We start from the raw sequence: 20,243 nt of genomic DNA on the forward strand, positions 1-20,243 counted from the left end.
AATTAAATAGTTATAGAAGGAGAAGAGGACCCAAGAACAGAGCCTTTGGGACAGAGGGTGTGGATCTAGTAAAGGAGACAGAGAAATATTGGTCAGATTGGTAAGAAGAAGACCAGGAGAAAATGGTGTCCTGAAAATGCAGAAAGAAGGGCTTTTCAAGGAGATGATTAACAATGTCAGAGGCTGCAGGGAGGTCAAGGAGAATGAGGATTGGGAAAAGGCCATTGGATTTGACCTCTAAAGTATCATTGGTATCTTTTTGACAGAATGAGGAGATTTGAGAGAAAGTGGAAGTATTTGTTATAAAAAACCTTTTCAAGGAGTTTAGTCACAAAGAGCAGAAAAGATAGAGAATGGTAGTTAGGGGGATATAGAAAAGGCCAAGTGAGTTTTTTGAGGATGAGGGAGGCATGGCCATGTTTGTAGGCAGTAGGGAATGAACCAATAGAGAGGGAGAAATTGAAAATAAATGGTAGAGTGTGACTGTCAGCGGGGGGCAGTATTTGGAGGTGATAGGATGGAAGGTAGAGGGGTTGACTTTGTTAAGGCCACCTATTTTGACCCTTTGGTGAACCAGTTCAATGTTATACTATCCTACTCTCTTGAATCCCTTACCCCCATATCACTTCACTGATTACACCAAGCCAAACCTCAGCCCTGCACTCCCACTGTTCCTTATCTTCACTCCTACCATGTTGCTGCATGAAGGTAAAGAAAATTATATAACCATTCTAACGGGGACTACCCCAAATTTATGTTACATAGTCTCAACTGGGCCCTCGTTGCTGCCAGGGAATTCTACTATACTTCCCTTATCAACTCATTCTCCCACTCTCTCCAGGGGCTCTTCCAAACCTCTTCATTACCTCCTCAAACCTCTCATGGCTTCCCCTCTACTCGCTCTCAGCTGAGAACCTTGATTCATATTTTACTGAAAAAAGCCAAAGCCATTTGCAGTGAACTCCCTCTTTTCCCCTCTTTCTCACCTCCTGTCACTCAGATGCCTTCTGCCACTCTCTCTTCCAAGGGATCAAGAGAGGAAAGAGAAGAGAGGAGCTAGTACAGGGGAGAATTGAGGGTCAAGAGATTGGAGGTCTCCGTGTGGACAAAGAGTAGGTAGGGAAGTAGTAAGGGAAGGCAGAGGGAGAGGTTATTGTTGGATAGGAAGATTTCAGAATGCTTAAACATGGCCGTGGTATGACCATCTTTGTGCATAGCTGAAGTAGAGTTGAGGAGCTGTGTGAGGCAGAGTCAGTATATATGTTGAAGCACCCCAGAATGATTCTTTAATGATACCATGTCAAATTGTTGATCTTTTTATTAACCGTTCTCAAGATGAAATCCAAGAAATAGTCTAACTTAAGAAAAATTTACAAGATGAAATTAAAGCATTAGAATTCAGAGCTGAATTAATTGATTTGAATATACAAAATATAACTTTGGGCTTCAAATCCAGTAAGGTTGCCACTCTGTTTTGGAGGGTCCCTGGAAAGGACAGGATCTGGGGTAGTCTGTGGCCAGAGAAATGGTGATCCGAAGACAGGCTTTTGGCGCCCTGCCTGGCATTTTAGAATGACCTCGACTCTGCCCTGGCCTCCATGGGATGGAGTGGCCGTTGCTACTGGCTGCCCACGTCTCTTGGGCTAGGAAAGTGTGAGAGTTAGATCTGGTGGTACAAAATTCAGATGGGAAGAGGAGAGAGCTGGTCGTCAGTGTCAGGGAATGGAAAGAAGGAGTGGGATGGCGGGAGAGAATGTCAGGCCTCGAGGAGGGCATCCCTAGGGGCAGAAGATGGTATTTCTGAGCTTACTGTATGTGCTGGTTTCTCTGCCTTGCTTAGGCGCCCTTTAACCTCTCCTCAACATGTCAAGGGCCTGAAAATAGCAGTGTGGCTTCAGACAGGAAATGAGAAGGGGGTGGGGAGCTGGAGAGCAGACAGACAGGAAATGGGAGGCCTGTCAGCCCCCGGAGAGGAAGCTAGCTTGAGGCGGCTCCGGTGTCAGCTTTGGCCTGAGCCCGCTGCCAGCTCTCCCCCGGGCCTGGCTGTCTGGGCCGGAGCCTGCTCTGCGTCGTAGCACCAAGGGTGTGGCCTGCCATCCAACCTGGCGCCCCAACCCCGGCCTTCCCACTGAGAGGAAGGGGGACGGGGCCCGGCCGGCCAGAGCTGACCACGTCCTGAGCAATCAGAAAACCCCAAAGATCAGGGAGCTTACCCAAGCGTCTACCGTGTCAGCGATTCCGTCCCACATCTTAGGTGGTCCAGGGCTCCCAGCCTTCAAGGCATGCCTCCCTATGCTGGGATTGGGGAAAAAAAGATGAAAAAGAAACATCGTTTCCTTGTTGGCCAAGGGGGCCCTTGCCCTTCAGCCAAGGTCGTCACATTGTTAGAGTCGTCCCTGCGGCTGTTTCCCCAACTTCTCCTCCTGCTAGTCTCCCTCTCCCTGAACATGTTTCTTCCACGTTTCCTTGATTCGCCAGCCCAAAAAACACACATTCTTCTTTGCTTGACTAGAGTGAAAATGCATTTTGTCACATTCTCTCGGGTGACACATGCTGTAAATGTTTTCATCCATGGCCCTCTGGTTTTTGGGGAGGGAGCTTAACTTTTTTTGGGGGAAGGAAATACAAGCGTATAAACTTAGGCATGTACGAGTCTGTCGCCTGAGTCCAGAGAGAGGGAGAATAGATTCTTCCAATTCGAGGACATTCAGGAGGATTTAGGATTGGTCAGTCCTTGGGCTTTCCATTCCCTGGCTGATCACTCTGGGTTACTGTGCTGCTGCCAGGAGAAAAGTAGTTGTCTAGAGCAGAGGCGTCCCAGTGTGGCCAGAACCATATTCAAATTCAATGGGAAAATAGGTAAGTTTAAAACTAAATGAAGATTCAGTAGAGCATCCATAGTCAGTACGTGGCCGGCAAGGATCCTTTGAGGCCCCTGGGCCGGGGGAGAGGGGGCCGTTGGGGAAGGGGCTGCTTTGTGTCCAGCTCTCAGGGAAGTCCTTCAGACCATGGTATGGCCCCACCGAGGTCCTCTGCTCCACCCTCAGCCTTCCCCCCGCTTTATGAAGAAGAACAATGCTGAGGGTCTGCATTTCCTGTCTGCAGGTGGGTCCGAGAGTTTCTGAGTGATGAGAACAAGGGGCTGGACGTGCTGGTCGATTACCTGTCTTTTGCACAATGTTCTGTCATGTGAGTACAGCCTGGAAGTCAGAGTTGAAAAGGTAGAGGGAGACAAGCTGTCCTCTGGGCAACCCCCTTTGACCTAGAAATATCCTGAATGAAGAAAAGATTTTGTGGCAAAGTTGGGGGTGGAGGTAGTGGGAGGAGGAATGCTTTTACTGGAGAAATTTTCTCCTAGAAAATCCTTATGAAAATTAAAATATAGAATACACATCTGGAGAGCTAAGTCTTCTTACAGGTGAGCAACCTTTGTTTCTCTTAAAGTGACAGGTTGTTACTTGGACTTCAGAGATCACAGGAACAATCTTCAGAAGGTTAAAAGAACCTCTGATTGAAACGTGAATGAAGCTTGTAATTAATTCCTGCTGATAGCACCAAAAAGTCTGATCAGTATTAGGACTGTATTTTCCAGTGTTTCTTCTGTCATCCCTTTAGCCTATCTTTTTTCCCCACTCACTCTGAGAGAGAGATAGACACAGAGACAGAGACACAGAGACAGAGAGTTAGTTTAATCTGCTCACTAAAACACTTAACAGTAATTCTCAGGCGCATGGCTGTCCCTTTGGTTGTCCCTATCCCCTGTAGATATTTTCAATATTCAGAAAAACCCAGTCCTAATCTGCTTGACCAGACAGCTTTGAAAAGCTGCTATGTCTTATACACTCTATTCCCTGCATTCTCTAACTTTTGTTTTAACATTGCCATTTGCCCAACTAGAGTCTAAGTTCCTTGAGAGGAAGGATAGAATTCCCTTATAGCTGAGCGTACATGACTAGGCAAAGTTCTCTCTTACCAGAGAGGTAGATTCAACCATGCGGCCATCAGTCATGATTGCCCTGAGGATTTCCAGCTCATGTCTATAAGCCAGCAACAGCTGAAAGAGCTGGATCTTCCTGGAAAGTCAATTCCCCCGTAAGTGTGGATCTCTGGTCATTCTTGGTGCTCCTGTTCTAAGATGGCTGGTCGCACCAGGGAGTTATAGCAATTGATTTTGAGCAGAAATGGATGCCGGAGGCAATTTAGTCCAGCTCCCTCATTTTACAGATGAAGAACTCAGAAAAAGGTGACTTATTGCAGGTGATGAATGGGGAGCAGAGCCAAGATCTGACTTCCTTGGTCCACATGCCACAATGCCATCTTCCCCATCTTAATTGTCTTTGCTCCCCACAGCCTCTGTGTTGCTTTCTGCTCTCCTGGCCTTTGCTCCTTGTTGCTAGAGAGACACGAATCATTGAGGCCGTCTCCAGGAGCCTTGCACCGAGTCTCTTCTTCATGTGTGTGCATGCACATGTGTATGTGGTGTGTGTCTTTCCATGCTTCAGGTTTGATTTTGAGGGTCTGGAAAGCAGTGATGAAGGCGCTTTTGAGAAGCTGCGGTCCTGGAGCAGGTCCATCGAGGATCTGCAGCAGCAGCCCAGTGCCCTGTCAGCTCCTTTTGCCAATAGCCTCGCTCGCTCTGCGCGCCAGTCTGTGCTACGGTATGTATAGGTCTTGCCGTGTGTACCAGCCTGCTCTCCTGCTCTTCCTCCTCCTCCTCCTCCTCCCTCTCCCTCCTCTTCTTCTCCCTGTGAGCCCAGAGCCTAGGGGTTGGCAGTGAGCACTCATGGCCTTCCTTTCTCTCTCTGTCTCTGCTTCCAGGGCTTGGTTCTCTTTCCTTCTGCCTGACAGTCTGTCCTCTGGTTTGTGCTCTCTCTGTTCCCCTGGCTCTGCCTGCCAGTTTGTCCTGGGTAAGTATTTGTTCCTCTTCTGAAATTCTCCTTCTCCCCTCTCCCTTCAGATCTAGGAAGTTGCTTCTTCCCTTAAACTGCTTTTATTCTTCCATAACCCAATCTTATCCTGGGGAAAAAAAAAAAATCTCCCTTCCTACCTCTTTCACATGAATTTGTGAATTCAGGGCCCCTTCTCTTTTTTGGTGTTTTTCCTCACCTGGCTAGCATTTGTCCTTTGTTCTGTTCTCTGTTGGCTTCTCTGGATGTTTTTATACTCCATAAGCTTCTCTAAGCCCAACCAACTTTCCTTTCATTGCCCCCTTTCCTTTGGTTTTTCCTCCCTCTTTGGGGGAAATTTTCTCCCTAAGTATTCTATATACCCCTACATCTGAGATGTTTTGAAGGGCCATAACTTTGAGACAGAATGGCACAAAGGACAACTCAAAAGCCCAGCGATTCCTTCCCTTGGACTCTTGTTTCCCCTTTCCTTGGATTCCACCCCTTTTCTAGCCATACCTCTTTCCTACCCATTTTGGGAATCGTTCTCTGTGCCCCATTATTTCCACCATGCATCTAGGCCTCCTGAGTTTTCCTGTGAAAGTTGCTCTATGTGCTTACCATGTAAGATATGGGGTTTTTGGCCCTGAGGTTGAGGACTTGCTAAGGAGATACTTGGACACCTGAAAGTGCAGGGCCAGACTGAGAAGCCTGTCTGGCAACTTGAGTTTGCTTAGCTCTTCCTTTCTTGGAATATCAGACCTGGGATGGTAAGCAGGAGATTCAATCCCTAACAGCCCTTAAAAATGTGTGGTAATGGGGGTTTTTCCCTCTAGATTAGGTTCTGGGAAGCTGATCTCTCTGGGTTAAGCAAGACGGTCTTCGGGACTGAGAAGGGAGTAAGTGGAGAAATAGGATTTTTCCAGAGTCAGGTTCCCAGCACTCTTAATTCTCCAGAGATGGTTTCTGTCTTTAGGAGCTAAAGCACCCCATACATTGGTTGAGAAATTAGGCTGGTTTGCTATTAGGGAGAATTGGAAGACACAGCCTTAGGTGTTCATTCATGACCAGCTGGCAAGATGAACCTCTGTCAGTGATGTAGTTGGAGGTTCCTGGAGCATCGTCTGCTAGCGGCATTGGCTTCTGCACTAAATGCTTAAAGACTAGACTTAATTCTCTTTTGCCCTGGAGGACACCACACCACCAGGAGCATTGGGGCAAAGACAGGCTTGATGACAGGAAATGCTTCCCCATACTTAGAGCCATCCAGAGGGCACTGAGAGGCCTTAGCAGTCCTTGAGCACAGGCTGGCTCAGGTGCACCATGGTGGGCTTTTTCTTTGTGTGTGGGCCAAACTAGATGGCTGCTGAGATCCCTTCTGACTTCCAGTTTCTGTTATTTTGTAAAGCCTCCTCTTCTCCCCAGGTACAGCACTCTTCCTGGGAGAAGGGCCCTGAAGAACTCCCGCCTCGTGAGCCAGAAGGATGACGTTCATGTCTGTATCCTCTGCCTCAGGGCTATTATGAACTACCAGGTATGCAGAAGTCATCTCTCACCTGCTTGGCCTTGTGGGAGGGGGCCAGAGCCTGCTCTACCTTAATGGGCAGCATTGGTCCAACCCAAATTCTCTTTTGAATCCATTTCTTTCCTTTGGCATTTTGAAAGGTGCTGAGGGGTACCTGTGTATCATCTACCCCAAGTACACTGCTCTGTGAACACCCTCCATGATCCAGCCCTTTCCTGCCTAATAAGGCTCCATTTGGCCACAACTTTCTATCCTTCCCGATGCAAAATGGGAAAAAAGGAGCAGAGATCAGCTTCCACTTTGCTCCTGGCTAAGCTTTCCTTTCAGGATTTTCTCATTGTTTTGTTCCTTTTCTCTGCAGTATGGATTCAACCTGGTCATGTCCCATCCCCATGCTGTCAATGAGATTGCCCTCAGTCTCAACAACAAGAACCCCAGGTGAGGGCTTTCTTCTTTTGGCCCCTCTTCCGCCCTGGGCTGTAGAGACCCACATACCTCCCTGCGCCTGGCAAGGAGCTCTCTGGCCACTGTGACCTCACCAAGGACCAGCGTCTCATCTGGGGAACTTTCTTCCATGCTTGGGAACAACGTTATCCCCATTTCCCCCTTTGTTCCAGTAGCTTAGTGTGAGAATCTTCCAACAGTTTTCTACTTTGGAAGAACTTCATTGGATAGAAGTGAATTTTTGTGGGGTTAGGACCTGTGCATTTCTTTTTCTTGCCCCTAGGACCAAAGCCCTTGTTCTGGAGCTGCTAGCCGCTGTGTGCTTGGTGAGGGGAGGCCATGAGATCATCCTAGCTGCCTTCGACAACTTCAAAGAGGTCAGCCTCCTGCTTCTGCCCTTTGGGAAGGGAGAAGGAACTGGAAACAGTGGAAGGGACGGAGAATAGCTGAGCATTTTTACAGTCTGGGGGTGACTTGAATGGGGGAGCTCTCTGCTAGAAAATGAGGCTCCCCTAGAGTGGAGTAGAAGAGGAACTGTTGAGGCTCTTGCCTCATTTGTGCAGAGGCTTTCCCAGGCCTCTCCAGAGTGGTCCAGAGGGGCTGATGTTGGCTGTCCAAGGAGAGCTGGCCCAAAGCATGCATGGGAAGATGTAATGGGAGGCAACACATTCCAGCCTTGGGTTTCCTGATCTGGAGCTTTCTGTTATGTCACCTCCACCATTTACCCTCAGAGTCACTCCTTTCAGAGAGTCCCTTTTGAGAGGTGCTCAGCGTCTCTGGTGAGTGATGCTTGCTCGAGGGTGGCTGGTCCTAGCACTGAGGCTGTGTGTGTCCCACACAGGTGTGCAAAGAGCTCTACCGCTTTGAGAAGTTGATGGAGTACTTCCGGAATGAGGACAGCAACATCGACTTCATGGTGAGCCGCATTCTCTGGGGGTCCAGCATCTGTAGGTCGTGTATTCCCTGACAGCCACGAACATCTGGAAGGGGGGAAACGATCTTCTTTTTTTAAAAAAATCCTCTTGTGTCACCTAGTGCAGCAGGCAGTGCAGCCTGATCCCAGGGGGCGCCTGCTCCCCTGTGCTTTCCCAAGCCCGAGGGGCCTGTGGTCTGGCTGGACTCTCCCAGCCCTGCCTCTTCCTCTGTTTCCACAGCCTTGGCTGCCAAAGTTCTGGGCTCCTCCAAGGGCATTCCCTGATGTTCCATGCTAGGATTTCTTCAACAGTCCCCCAGAAGAAGTAGCACATATTCCCCTTATCTACGGTGTGCATGGGAGTTATCTGTGCTTTAATAGGCAATTTCAAGTTAAAATGGGTGCTATTCAGAATAAGGCTAATGGAGTTATGTGTGTGTCTTATTTCTTAGTTCCTTCTCCTTCATTTATATTCACAGACTCAAGATTCCCATATAGATAGAGTTGAGGATGTTTGGGCCCCATTTTACACAGCATTTTTCTTTTCTTTTTTTTAAACCCATACTTTCCATCTTAGAATCTATACTAAATATTGGTTCCAAGGCAGAAGAGCAGTAAAGGCTGGGCAATGGGGTTAAGGGTCACATAGCTAAGAAGTTTCTGAGGCCAGATTTGAACCCAGGACCTCCTGTTTCCAGGCCAGTGCTCCATCTATGTTCCCCTCCCTATGTCAGGAGCCCCTCTTTCTGCATCCTTCGTCTTTGGAAAACTTTCTTTGATGAAAGAGGAGTGATGGGAGCCTGGACTCTCCGCCACCCTACATTCCTCCCCTGAAAAAAGCCCTGTGCTCTCTCTCGGTGGGAGTCTGCCACATTATGCCCAGGGAGTTTCTTTCCCCTCTAATGATGAGAGCTAGCATTTACTTGGTTCTCTAAGGTTTGCAAAGTGCTTTACAGGCATTATCTCATTGGATTCCCCCAAGAACCTTGGGAACCTGATGCTCATAAATTTTATTATTATTTTTTTTTGTATTATCTCCTTTTACAGATGAGGAAAGATGGCCTCTGTGATTAGAACATGCTAAAAACTAAATGAATATAAACCATGAAAAGGCCACATGTCTCCTGTCTCTAAGCTTCTCATTCATCTCACTCAGTACTCTGTCCTGCTTCTCCAGGTAGCCTGCATGCAGTTCATCAACATTGTGGTACATTCAGTAGAAGATATGAATTTCCGAGTCCACTTGCAGTATGAGTTCACCAAGCTTGGCCTGGAGGAGTTCTTGCAGGTGAGTCTCGGTGCCAACTCCAGAACAGACCTCCTAACCAGTCCTCTTCCCACCGCTTCTCCCCCAAGACCTTTGAGGTTCTCCCATGGTCCCTGGACTTTCTTCCATAGCTTGGGGCTTTACATTAGTTTGCCACTAGTCTGACCTTGGTTTTAAGGGATGGGGAAGAAGGAAGGGAGGGCGAGAAGGAGCGAACAAGCGTTTCTTAAGTCCCTATTATACTTTACAAATATTATCACACGTGATCTTTGGCACAAGCTTGGGAGCTGGGTGCCAGACAACCAGCCTTTCATGATCAACAAATTCCTCTTCTCTCTCTTCCTCTAATGTTCCTTCCTTCTTCTAGCATTCACAGAGACCAGGTTGTCCCCAAAGATACAGCCTCTCTGGCTATTTTTTTTAGTACCAATCATATCTTCTCTCACAGCCCCTGACTTGATGGCCCCAGAGGAAGGTGATAATACTCCTTGTTTCCTGTTGCTTTTTTGCTGTTGTCACTTGTCCACCTCCCCTTTGAAATTCCTCTCTTTCCAGATTAATAATCCACCAGCCTCTGAGGCATTTTTATTCTTTTCTCAGTGAGTTCAGTGCATGGCTCACAGCCTTCCTCTCCTGCTTCTTCCCTAAAGGATGCCAACATAAACGTTAATGTTTCTTGGCGCACTTCAGCCTGCTTAACTCCCATCAGCTCTCCCTCTGGCTCTGTGATCTGCACAGGGACAGTCACCCACAAACTTTCCAGTTCTGTGATCTAAAATCCCATCAGTCCCTCTGCCTGGACCTTTCTCCTCCTGACCCTGGAGTCACTCTCATGGTGACATCTGATCTCTTTATTTCTCAGTGCTTTCCAAGGCTGTCATCCCTGTTCTGGGCCTTCCCACCCTTTCTGTTTTTCCCTTTTCCTGCTGATGCTATGACACCTCTGTCTCCTTCTCATGTGCTACTGAACAGAGCTGGAGAAATTCACTCAGTTATGCTGACTGAGGCTACTTTATCTCTGTCCCCTCACCTCAGCTGTGCCCTTACTGTAATGTAAATCATCCACTTTTTTTATTCCTCCTTCCCCGATTTTCTGGATCACCCACTGTTGTCAACTTTGTCCTCTCAGTCAGTGAGAATTTATTAAATGCCAACCGTGTGCCATGCCCCATGCTAAGCACTGTGGATAAAAAGAAAGATAAAGGGGGCAGCTGGGTAGCTCAGTGGATTGAGAGTCAGGCCTAGAGACGGGAGGTCCTAGGTTCAAACCCGGCCTCAGTCACTTCTCAGCTGTGTGACCCTGGGCAAGTCACTTGACCCCCATTGCCCACCCTTACCACTCTTCCACCTATGAGACAATACACCGAAGTACAAGGGTTTAAAAAAAAAAAAAGAGAAAGATAAAAATGGGTATATTCTGCCTGCAAGGAGCTCATGCTCTGACAAGGGAGACAAACATGTAAATCACTCAGCATTTACCAGAGAGAGATTCAGAATGGGGCGGGGATGAGGGGGACAGACAGAGAGAGAGGGAGAGAGAGAGACAGAGACAGAGTCAGAGAGGAAATGGAATGGAGACAGGAGATGGAGTATTGGATTCAAGAAACAGCAACTCCTCTCCAGCTTTTCACACCTCCCTTTCTCCAGTGCTTGTCAAGGAAAGATCTTGCCTTGTACTTACCAAGAAGCCATTTGCTCCCTCTTCTCACCTCCAGTGCCTTGACTTCATCTCCCACTGTTTCTTTACTCCACTTTCTGATTAAAGGGTGGGACTTTTCCTCAACAAGGTGAATCCTTCTACATGTACCCCTAATTCCATCCCCTCCCTTCTTTTCCAGTAGATGGCTCCCACAGTTATCCTTCTTTCTATAATCTTCCTTTCCCCTATCCACTGGTTCTTTCCTTGTTATCAACAAACATGTCTAAGGCTTTCTCCAGCCTTAAAAAACCCATCACTAGACCTCCTTTTCTCAGCCAGTCTCCTTGAAAAGGGTGCCTCTGTTTTTTCTTCACTCACTTTCTTCTAAATCCTCTGAAATATAGTTTCCAACTCAACTGAAACTTTGAGTTAAAAATGTTCTCCCCTTAACCGCCAAATCTTTTCTAAGATCTGATCCTTGACAGCCAGCAATGACTAGTAGTCCTTCTCTCTGTTCCAAACATCTATTATTCCATTTAGGATGGCATCAGGATTCTGTTGGCATATATCAACTCTGTGCCTAAATATTCCATATTTTCATTTCTTCTCCAGAAGTCAAGGCATACAGAAAGTGAGAAGTTACAAGTGCAAATTCAGGCATACTTAGACAATGTATTTGATGTTGGTGGACTGCTGGAGGATGCTGAAACCAAGAATGTGGCATTGGAGAAGGTGGAGGAGCTGGAGGAGCATATTTCCCAAGTAGGTGTCAACTCCTTTGGCTGCCTGAGACAAAGTGGAGAAAGGTTTGAGTGTTGGTAGTTTTGGAGAAAAATGTAGCTCATGCCCTCTTAGAGCAGAACCAAAGGCCTGGGGTCTCTCCAGGAATGGGCTCTCTTAGGGACAGCTGGGTGGCTCAGTGGATTGAGAGATAGGCCTAGAGACGGGAAACCCTGGGTTCAATTCTGGCCTTAGACACTGCCTTGCTAGGTGACCCTGGGCAAGTTACTTAACTCTCATTGCTTAGCCCTTACCACTTTTCTGCCTTGGAACCAATACACAGTATTGATTCTAAGACAAGGTAAAAAAAGGAATGGGCTCTGTCTCAAACATCCTTTATACTAAAAGAGACTGAGGCCAGACTTAACCTCCTGGGTCTGTAGGTCAGACCCCCACAGATGACCTCAGTGCTGGACATGAACCAACCTGTGGGCCTGTTTGGGTGCTGGATCCCAGAAGATGAAGGACCAGGCAAGCCTCCCCCCATACACTTGGCCTGTGGGGAATGCTGTTTGGGGGTGCCCAAGGACTTCTGTCCCATGGAGACTTCCCTCTCCTGCTTGTGTTTTGGCACCTGGCACTGAGCAACAGAGACAGGGCTGAGCATTTTTCTCAGGGATGATGCAGGCTGTAGGAAGCCAGATTCAGATTTCTCTGAATCCCCAGAGCTGCCATCTCCTACCTTCATCTCCTATAGTTATCCGAAAAGTTGCTGGATCTCGAAAATGAAAACATGATGCGTGTGGCGGAACTGGAAAAGCAGCTGCTCCAGAGGGAGAAGGAGCTAGAGAACATAAAGGTATGGGGGTGAGCGGAGGAGGCAGACAGGAAGACCCCAGGAATCCCTTTGCAGGGCCTTAACTCATTTGCTTCTGAAGCACTTTTGGATCTTTTTATTTCCCTTTTTTTCTTTGAGGAAGATAAAACCATGGTCCAGTTTGAAGTCAAGGCCTAGACAGGGTCACCATGTGGCCACGTCCCATTAGGAGCTGGGGTAGAAGCTGAGTTTAGCAAATCACCTGATCCCCAATCTGGGACTCCACACTAGCACTGCCTTGAGCTGGGGGTGACAGATGCTGCTGAGTTTGGGTGTCTTAGATGGGGGTGACCTTGTGTGTCTTTCTGTTCTGCCACTCTCTTTTTTTTTTTTTAAAGAAACGTATTTGTTTGTAATATTTAACATATTAAGATAATCAGTTCCCTCCCTCCCCTCATTAGAAAAGGCATCCTTTGACAAGAAGATAGATGCATAAATCAAGCTATCTTGCTTAGTTCCCTTTGTCAGTTCTTTCTCTGGAGGTGGCCACATATACGTCATTCTTCTGTTGCTGTTTGCCCCGCACTAAGCTGGGAAGTCAATTCTACTCTTTTAATTAGTTAATTTATTTTTCTGAGTTATAAATGTAATGTAATATTTCCATATTATTCATTTTTTGTAAGTGTAGAGAACCTGAACCCCAAAGCATCTACCCAAATAAACAAGTGATAAATCACGTTTTCATCTGCATTTCTCCTCCAAAAGTTCTTTCTCTGGATGTGGATAGTGTTTTTTCTCATAAGTCCCTCAGAATTGTCCTGGGTCGTTGCATTTGCTGTTAGTAGCTAAGTCTATCATATTTGATTGTCCCATAGTGTTTCAGTTACTGTGTATAATATTCACCTGGTTCTGCTCATTTCATTCTGTATCAGTTCATGGAGGTTTTTCCTTCTCTTTCTGAAATTATCCCATTCATCATTATAGCATTCCAGCACTATCATATATCACAAATTGTTCAGCCAATTGATGGACATTCTCTCAATTTTCAATTCTTTGCCACCACAAAAAAAAGCAGCTCTAAGTATTTTTGTACAAACAGGTCCTTTCCCATTTTTTAAAATCTCTTTGGGATAGACTCAGTGTGGTATTGCTGGATCAAAAGGAATACATTCTTTCATAACCCTTTGGCCTTATCAGTTCTGTTCTTTTAGAATGTAATGCTTGTTCTCTTTTAATCTCCCTTACTTCGCTCTAGGCCTTTCCCATTCCCATTTCAGTAGCTTTGAGTGCTGAGCACCCTGACAGAGACTCAGGTGGAAAATCCCGCAACCGGGGCATCCCTTGCCCTCATGCAGGTCCCAGGGGCCCCCCTCTCTACTGTCCACCCTACCCCTCCCACCAGATTAATGCTGTCTGCCATGCAGGAGACCTACGAGAACACGAGTCATCAGGTCCACACGCTTCGGAGGCTTATCAAGGAGAAGGAGGAAGCCTTTCAGCACAGGTGCCATCTAGATCCACACCCCGGGGCCTTGGACTCGATGGGCAGCGATCATGCCAAGCTGGGCCCTCCTGAGCTCAGTGAGACTCTGTGCCCATCAGACCTCGACCCAGTGGCTCCCCCCTCATTCCCGGAAGAGACCCTACCCCTGCCCCCGCCGCCGGCTCCACCCCTCCCGCCTCCAGCGCCCCCTCTGCCAGGTAAGCAGAGCGTCCTGGTGCCAAGAAGGATCCAGGTCAGGAGAGAGGGATGAAGGAAGACCTAGCAGAGTAGGAAAAGCAAGAGTGAACTGCAGAAATGGGGACAAGGTGATAGGATGGAGGAGAGCATGTAGAACTAGAAGGCAAAGGGCCCACGGAGGGGTCATCGCTTCTGTGGTTTCATGAGGAGACCAAAGCTCTGGGGATTCAGAGACGGCTGATGACCTGCATTGCTCTTGTCTCCACAGATAGAAAACAAGGGAAAGAAGAACTTAAGCTAGTGACAAGGCATCCACGTTACTACCGGGCTGGTAGAGAGCCTGCTCTTTACCTAGAATCTTCAAGAATAGTAAAGGGCCCTCCATGCTCTGGGCTTAGAGGCAGGAGGAGGGAAGGGCCTGAAGACATTCCCCCATTGTTCTGTTCTTCCTTTTCTTCCCTTAGAAAAATGTCCTCCCGCCCCTCCTCTCCCAGGAGCAGCTCCCTCAGTGGTCTTGACTGTGGGCCTTTCAGGTAAGAGCCATCAGGCCTTTGAGAGCTGGGGCAGGACAGGAGAAACTTGCACTTGAGGGCTCTGCTGCCATTCAGTCATGCCTGACCATCCATGGGCTGTGCCGTTCGTGGGGTCTTCTTGGCAAAGATAAGGAGTGGTTTGCCATTTTCCCCTCCAGTGGATTAAAGCAAGCAGAGATTAAGGGACTCGCCCCGTGTCTGAGGTCTTCCTGCCTCCAGGCCCAGGGCTGTGACACCCTGAGCCCTCTGGCTGCTCCTAAAAATGCCTTTCACCCATGTTCCTCCATCCTAGCTATCCGTATCAAGAAACCAATCAAGACCAAGTTCCGTCTGCCTGTGTTTAACTGGACGGCGCTGAAGCCCAACCAGATCAGTGGCACCGTCTTTAGTGAACTGGATGATGAGAAGATTCTGGAAGTGAGAGGGGGCTGGGCTTCAGAGGGAGGCTTCTTGGGAGATAGCCGTCACCCTGGAATGTCGCCGAAGGCCCAGAGCTGGGGGGCGAGTGGCGGCTCTTGGACAAATAGAGCCTCCCTTGTTTCCACCAGGATCTGGACCTGGACAAGTTCGAGGAACTGTTCAAGACGAAAGCCCAGGGTCCCGCTCTCGATCTCGTCTGCTCCAAGAGCAAAACGTCCCAGAAGGCCGCTAGCAAGGTGACCTTGCTGGAAGCCAACCGAGCCAAGAACCTGGCCATCACCCTGCGGAAGGCGGGCCGCTCAGCCGAGGAGATCTGCAGAGCCATCCACACGTAGGCCGCTTCGCCTCTTCTCCACCCTCCCCTCCCCGCCATTCCCCAAGTCCCCGGCTCGCGGCCGATGCTCGTCCATGTCCAGTCCGGGCTGCCCGGGAGCCCTCCCTCCCCCCCTGCCTCTCTCAGCTCGCCCCTTGGGCATGCCCGCCCCCTCTCCCGGCCCCCAGGTGATGGCACCTTCTCCCCCGCTGGCTGTGAGGAGGCCAGCAAGGGCTATGGCAGGAGCCGGGGGGAGACGGATGGAAGGTGGTCAGAAGAGTGGTCAGATCTGGCGGGCTCCAACCGCCTCCTCTCCGGCCTCAGGTTTGACCTGCAGACGCTCCCAGTGGACTTTGTGGAGTGCCTGATGCGCTTCCTGCCCACGGAGGCCGAGGTGAAGCTCTTGCGGCAATACGAGCGGGAACGGCAGCCCCTGGAAGAGCTGGCGGCCGAGGACCGCTTCATGTTGCTCTTTAGCAAGGTGGAGCGGCTGACGCAGCGCATGGCCGGCATGGCCTTCCTGGGCAACTTCCAGGACAACCTGCAGATGCTCACACCGGTACTGCCCCTTCCCGGCTCCCGCACCTGCCCATCTCCCCCTTCCTTGTCCAGGCCCCCCTCTGACCTCACCACTGACTCGCCGCTCTGTCCTTCCTTCCAGCAACTCAACGCCATCATTGCGGCTTCCGCCTCTGTCAAGTCTTCTCAGAGGCTGAAGCAGATGCTCGAGGTAGGCCAGGAGGGTGCAGGGCTGGCCTGGGGCCGCCGGGGCCATGGGGAAGGTCGGACAGACCTGCCTGAGCCTCCTGCCCCCTCTCCGGGGCTCCTTCTTGGCAGATCATCCTCGCTCTGGGGAACTACATGAACAGCAGCAAGAGGGGCGCCGTGTATGGCTTCAAGCTGCAGAGCCTGGACCTGGTAAGGCCTGGGCAGGTGGCGGGGGTCAATACGAAGGGGAGGGGGCCTGGGCAGGTGAGGGGAAGTCTGTGGGGCAGGAGAAGGGTTGAGGAAGGGGGCAGAGGCCTTTGGGGCAGGGGAAGGGCTGGGGCAGGAGAGGGGGCCTCTGAGGCAGGGGAAGGGTTGAAGTAAGGGAGGGGGCCTCTGGGGAAGGAGAAGGGGGCCTCTGGGGCAGGGAAGGTCTTTTCACACCTCAGCTATGCTCATCCCTGCCCGTAGCTGCTGGACACCAAGTCCACGGACCGGAAGCTGACCCTGCTACATTTCATTGCATTGACCGTGAAGGAGAAGTACCCGGAGCTGGCTGGCTTCTGGCACGAGCTGCACTTCGTGGAGAAGGCCGCTGCAGGTGAGCAGGCCCCGGGCATGAGCTCCGGCCTTCCTCCGGCCCGGGACAATCCCAGGAAGGGAAGAGGCAGGGGGCTGGGGGCACTCGAGCTCCTTTTTCTTTTCCTTCTGAGGACTTCAAAGCTTTTGGCGGGGCCTCGACCGGGGCTGCCCAGAGGGAGCCTTCCTCCAGGACGGGGCCCTGGCCCAGCCCTTCCTCGCTTTGTGGAGCCGGGCCTTCCGCCGCCTCGCTTCTCAAGGCTCGGCTTGGGAGGCTCAGGGTCTGTTTTTAGTGATGTCTGAGAGGGCTTGAGAGAGCTCCCAAACGTATCGTAAAGCCGTCTTTCCCTGCCCACTGTCCAGAGGGCCTGGGACATGAGAGAGATCCTTCCAAAGCTTCTGGAGACGGAGGGGCCCCCCTTCTCCTTCTTACTCCACGGTCTCGGGTCCCTTACTGGAAAAGGCCCGGCCCTGGGATGGGGAGAGCCCATTACCTCCTCCTGGGAGTAGGTGGGAGAAGGCTGGAGGTCACTGCCCCACCATTTCTTAGTCATTGTTCTGGGCCAGAGCCTGGCAGCCTGTTGCCCGGTACATGGTGGTTCCCAGGGCCATCCCCGGAGGCCAGGCTCCAGGGAAATGGAAGCCTGAGAGCCCTCTTCTTCGTCCTTTTTTTAAGAACTTCCATTCTGTTTCTGTTGGGGAGACGGCATGTCCGTATCTGTGAAATAAAGACAAGATCGTTTGTGTGCACGTGGCAGGGAGAGCACCGGGAAAGGCTCCTGTGGGAGGTGCGGGCACCGGGCACCTGAGCTGAGTTTTGAAGGAAACAAAGTCTCCGTTGGTCTTCCTCCCCTAGATCTTGCTATGCATTATCTGCTGTCCTATCCCACGCTGATTAGATACCTGCCCTCACAAGGTTCTTGGATGCAGGCCCCAGGCAGGCTCATCTCTTCCCTTTTCTAGATGTCCCACTTCTTTTTATTTTTTATTGTTTTCAGTTCCACATAGAAATGATTTTTGATGATTGTTTTTTGACATGTTAAAATTCAGGTTTTCTCCCTCCCTCCCCTCCTCTCCTTCCTGGGGTGGTGAATAATCTTGATACAGGTTGTAGCAGTGCTTTCCTGCAGTACCTCTTTCCATATTGCCGTATGGTGATAGAAGATGCTTATCACACGTACCGTAGAGATCTCATAAAGGAAGTACAGTGGAAGCCGGCTCGCTTTGATCTGCCTCTGACTCTTCTTTGGCTGTGGAGAACCTTTTCTTCATGAGGCCCTTCAGGTTCTCTTGGAGCCTTGCTTTGCGGATAAGTTTAGTCCTTTCTGGTTGATCATCATCTAATATTTCTGTTACTGTGCACGTTGTTCTCCTGGCTCTGATCCCTTCACTTTGCATCAGTTCATAGAAGTCTTTCCAAGTTTTTCTGAACTCACTCTGTTCAGTGTTTCTTATGGCACAATAGTATTCCATTACAACCATATAGTTCAACTTGTTCAGCCATTCCCCGACATGATGGACGTCCCCTCAGTTTCTAATTCCTTGTCACTACGAAGAGCCGCCAAAAATATTTGGTTACAGATCAGCCCTTTTCCCTCATCTCTGATCTCTGGGAATCGGCCTGTTGTGGTGTTGCTGAGTCAAAGTGTGTGTAGTTTTGTGGCCCTTTGGGCATGGTTCCATGTTGCTCTACAGAATGGTCATATCAGTTCATACTTCCACCAATTAATGTCCCAATTTTCCTCTGCAACATTTATCATTTTCCTTTCTGGTCCTATTAGCCAACCTGGTCGGTATGAGATGGTACCTCAGAGCCCTACTTCTTTTAATGGAGTCTGAGCACAGGGGCTTTTGGGGTTTTTTTTTTTTTGGCTGTTTGAGAGATTGTTGATTAATTTTGAGTTTTATCGTTAATCCATCAGAAAACCTTTCCCCTTGTTGTTTTTCTGAACTTGTCTTTTTTTTAAACCCTTACTTTCTGTCTTGGAGTCAATACTATGTATTGGTTCCAAGGCAGAAGAGTGGTAAGGGCTGGGCAATGGGGGTCAAGTGACTTGCCCAGGGTCATACAACTGGGAAGTATCTGAGGCCAGATTTGAACCTAGGACCTCCTGTCTCTAGGCCTGGCTCTCAATCCACTGAGCTACCCAGCAGCCCCTGAACTTGATTTAGAAATAATTATTTTAAAGTATTTTTCCATGGTTACATGATTAATATTTTTTCCCTCTGCTCTTCCCTCTACTCTCCCAGGGCTGACAAGCAATTCCACTGGGTTATACATGTATCATTGGTCAAAACCTATTTCCATGTTATTCATATTTGCAATAGAGTGATCTTTCAAAAACCAAAACACCAAATCCTATATACATATAAACAAGTGATAAATCACATTTTCATCTGCATTTCTACTCTCAGTTCTTTCTCTGGGTGTGGATAGCGTTCTTTCTCATAAGTCCCTCAGAATTGTTCTGGATCATTGCACTGCGTTTAGTAGCAGAGTCCATTACGTTGGATTGTTCCACAATATTTCACTTTCTGTGGACAGTGTTCTCCTAGTTCTGCTCATTTTGCTCTGTATCAGTTCCTGGAGGTCTTGCCAGAACTTGATTTTTTTTTAAACCCAATTGTAAGATTTTGCCATAAGTCATGGCTGTTAAAAGTTCACCTTATTTGTTTTGGTCCAGTGTTCTAGCCCACTAAGATCTTTTTAGGCTCTGACCCTTATCCAGGATGTTCCTTGCCCTCCCTAGCTCTGTTTCATATGCAGATAAGCATGCTATCCTTGTTTTCACCCAAAACATTATTTAAAATGTTCCAGAAGAGGGATCTCTCTGTGGAATCCATTCCGAATCCATCTAAGTGTTTGGCGTCTCCATCTGGTTTGCGAGAATAGCATTAATGAAGGAGCATTTAGCCAGTGTTTGCTAGGTGCTAGGAATTAAGGACGTCTGTGAAGTTCCTGCCCCCCAAGAAGCTTGCATTCTATTGCGGGAGACAATATGTACACACAGAAATATCTGCAGTGTATAGAATGAATAAATAAGTCATTCTGGGAGGGAAGGTGGTCTTGGGGAGTGAGAAATTCTAAGAGGGAAGGATGGGGAGGGGGCGCTCCAGGCTTTGGCTTCCCCAGCAAAGGTGTGGGAGAGTGGGGTGGTGAGGAGCAGAGCTTGGCTGCACCATTGGTGGCATGAAGGGGCCTGGAATTAGTAAGGCTGTGGAAGAGGATGGAGCCAGGTTGTGAAGACCTTTAAAGGGTTTATGTTTGATTCAGTGGACAATAGGGAGCTGCTGGAATGTATCATGCAGGCATGGTCAGCCCTGTGCTCCAGGAAAAATGTCTTGGAGGCTGTGTGGAGGATGAATTGAGAAGTCAGTTAAGAGACTTTGGCAGTACTTTAGGTGAAAGGGCTAGAAACCCGGAGGGGACCAGGGGGTCATCTGCCTGAAGAGGATGCTGCTGAAGCACTGAGAGCAGAGAGAAGAGAAGAAGGCCAGGAAAGAGTCTTGTGGTACATCCATAGTTAGCAGATGTGACAGGGGAAGAACCAGCAAAAGAACTTGAGAGGGTGGTTAGACAGGTAGGAACAGTGTACTGAAAATCCAGAAAAGGGAGCTATTGAGGAGAAGGGAGGGGATGAACAGCATATGAAGCTACAGAGAAGTCAAGAAGAGTGAGGCCTGAGAAATGAGCCATTCAGTTTGGCATTGAAGCTGGCTCTGAAGAGCAATTTCAGGTGGGTGAAATGACAGAGGATTCAGAAAGGGGAGGACAGTGAAGGCAATAGTTTTGTTCAAAAG

The 20,243-nt window shown here is 49.0% G+C and overlaps 1 protein-coding gene across 1 annotated transcript in view; it reads left to right on the forward strand.

Moving 5' to 3' along the window:
- The window catches only part of FMNL3 (formin like 3), a 75,242-nt gene that overhangs the window by 52,149 nt on the left and 2,850 nt on the right, over positions 1-20,243 (forward strand). The window contains exons 5-21 of the mRNA XM_044677818.1: positions 3,106-3,189; positions 4,503-4,658; positions 6,312-6,420; positions 6,773-6,849; positions 7,139-7,232; positions 7,697-7,771; positions 8,946-9,056; positions 11,287-11,436; positions 12,152-12,253; positions 13,636-13,912; positions 14,357-14,425; positions 14,718-14,842; positions 14,974-15,176; positions 15,483-15,717; positions 15,820-15,888; positions 15,996-16,076; positions 16,335-16,464. Coding sequence (XP_044533753.1) covers positions 3,106-3,189; positions 4,503-4,658; positions 6,312-6,420; positions 6,773-6,849; positions 7,139-7,232; positions 7,697-7,771; positions 8,946-9,056; positions 11,287-11,436; positions 12,152-12,253; positions 13,636-13,912; positions 14,357-14,425; positions 14,718-14,842; positions 14,974-15,176; positions 15,483-15,717; positions 15,820-15,888; positions 15,996-16,076; positions 16,335-16,464 — 2,147 coding nt within the window. The remainder of the gene's footprint in view (positions 1-3,105; positions 3,190-4,502; positions 4,659-6,311; positions 6,421-6,772; positions 6,850-7,138; positions 7,233-7,696; positions 7,772-8,945; positions 9,057-11,286; positions 11,437-12,151; positions 12,254-13,635; positions 13,913-14,356; positions 14,426-14,717; positions 14,843-14,973; positions 15,177-15,482; positions 15,718-15,819; positions 15,889-15,995; positions 16,077-16,334; positions 16,465-20,243) is intronic.

This window comes from Gracilinanus agilis, chromosome 5 (assembly GCF_016433145.1).
Source record: "Gracilinanus agilis isolate LMUSP501 chromosome 5, AgileGrace, whole genome shotgun sequence".
Lineage (NCBI taxonomy): Eukaryota > Metazoa > Chordata > Mammalia > Didelphimorphia > Didelphidae > Gracilinanus > Gracilinanus agilis.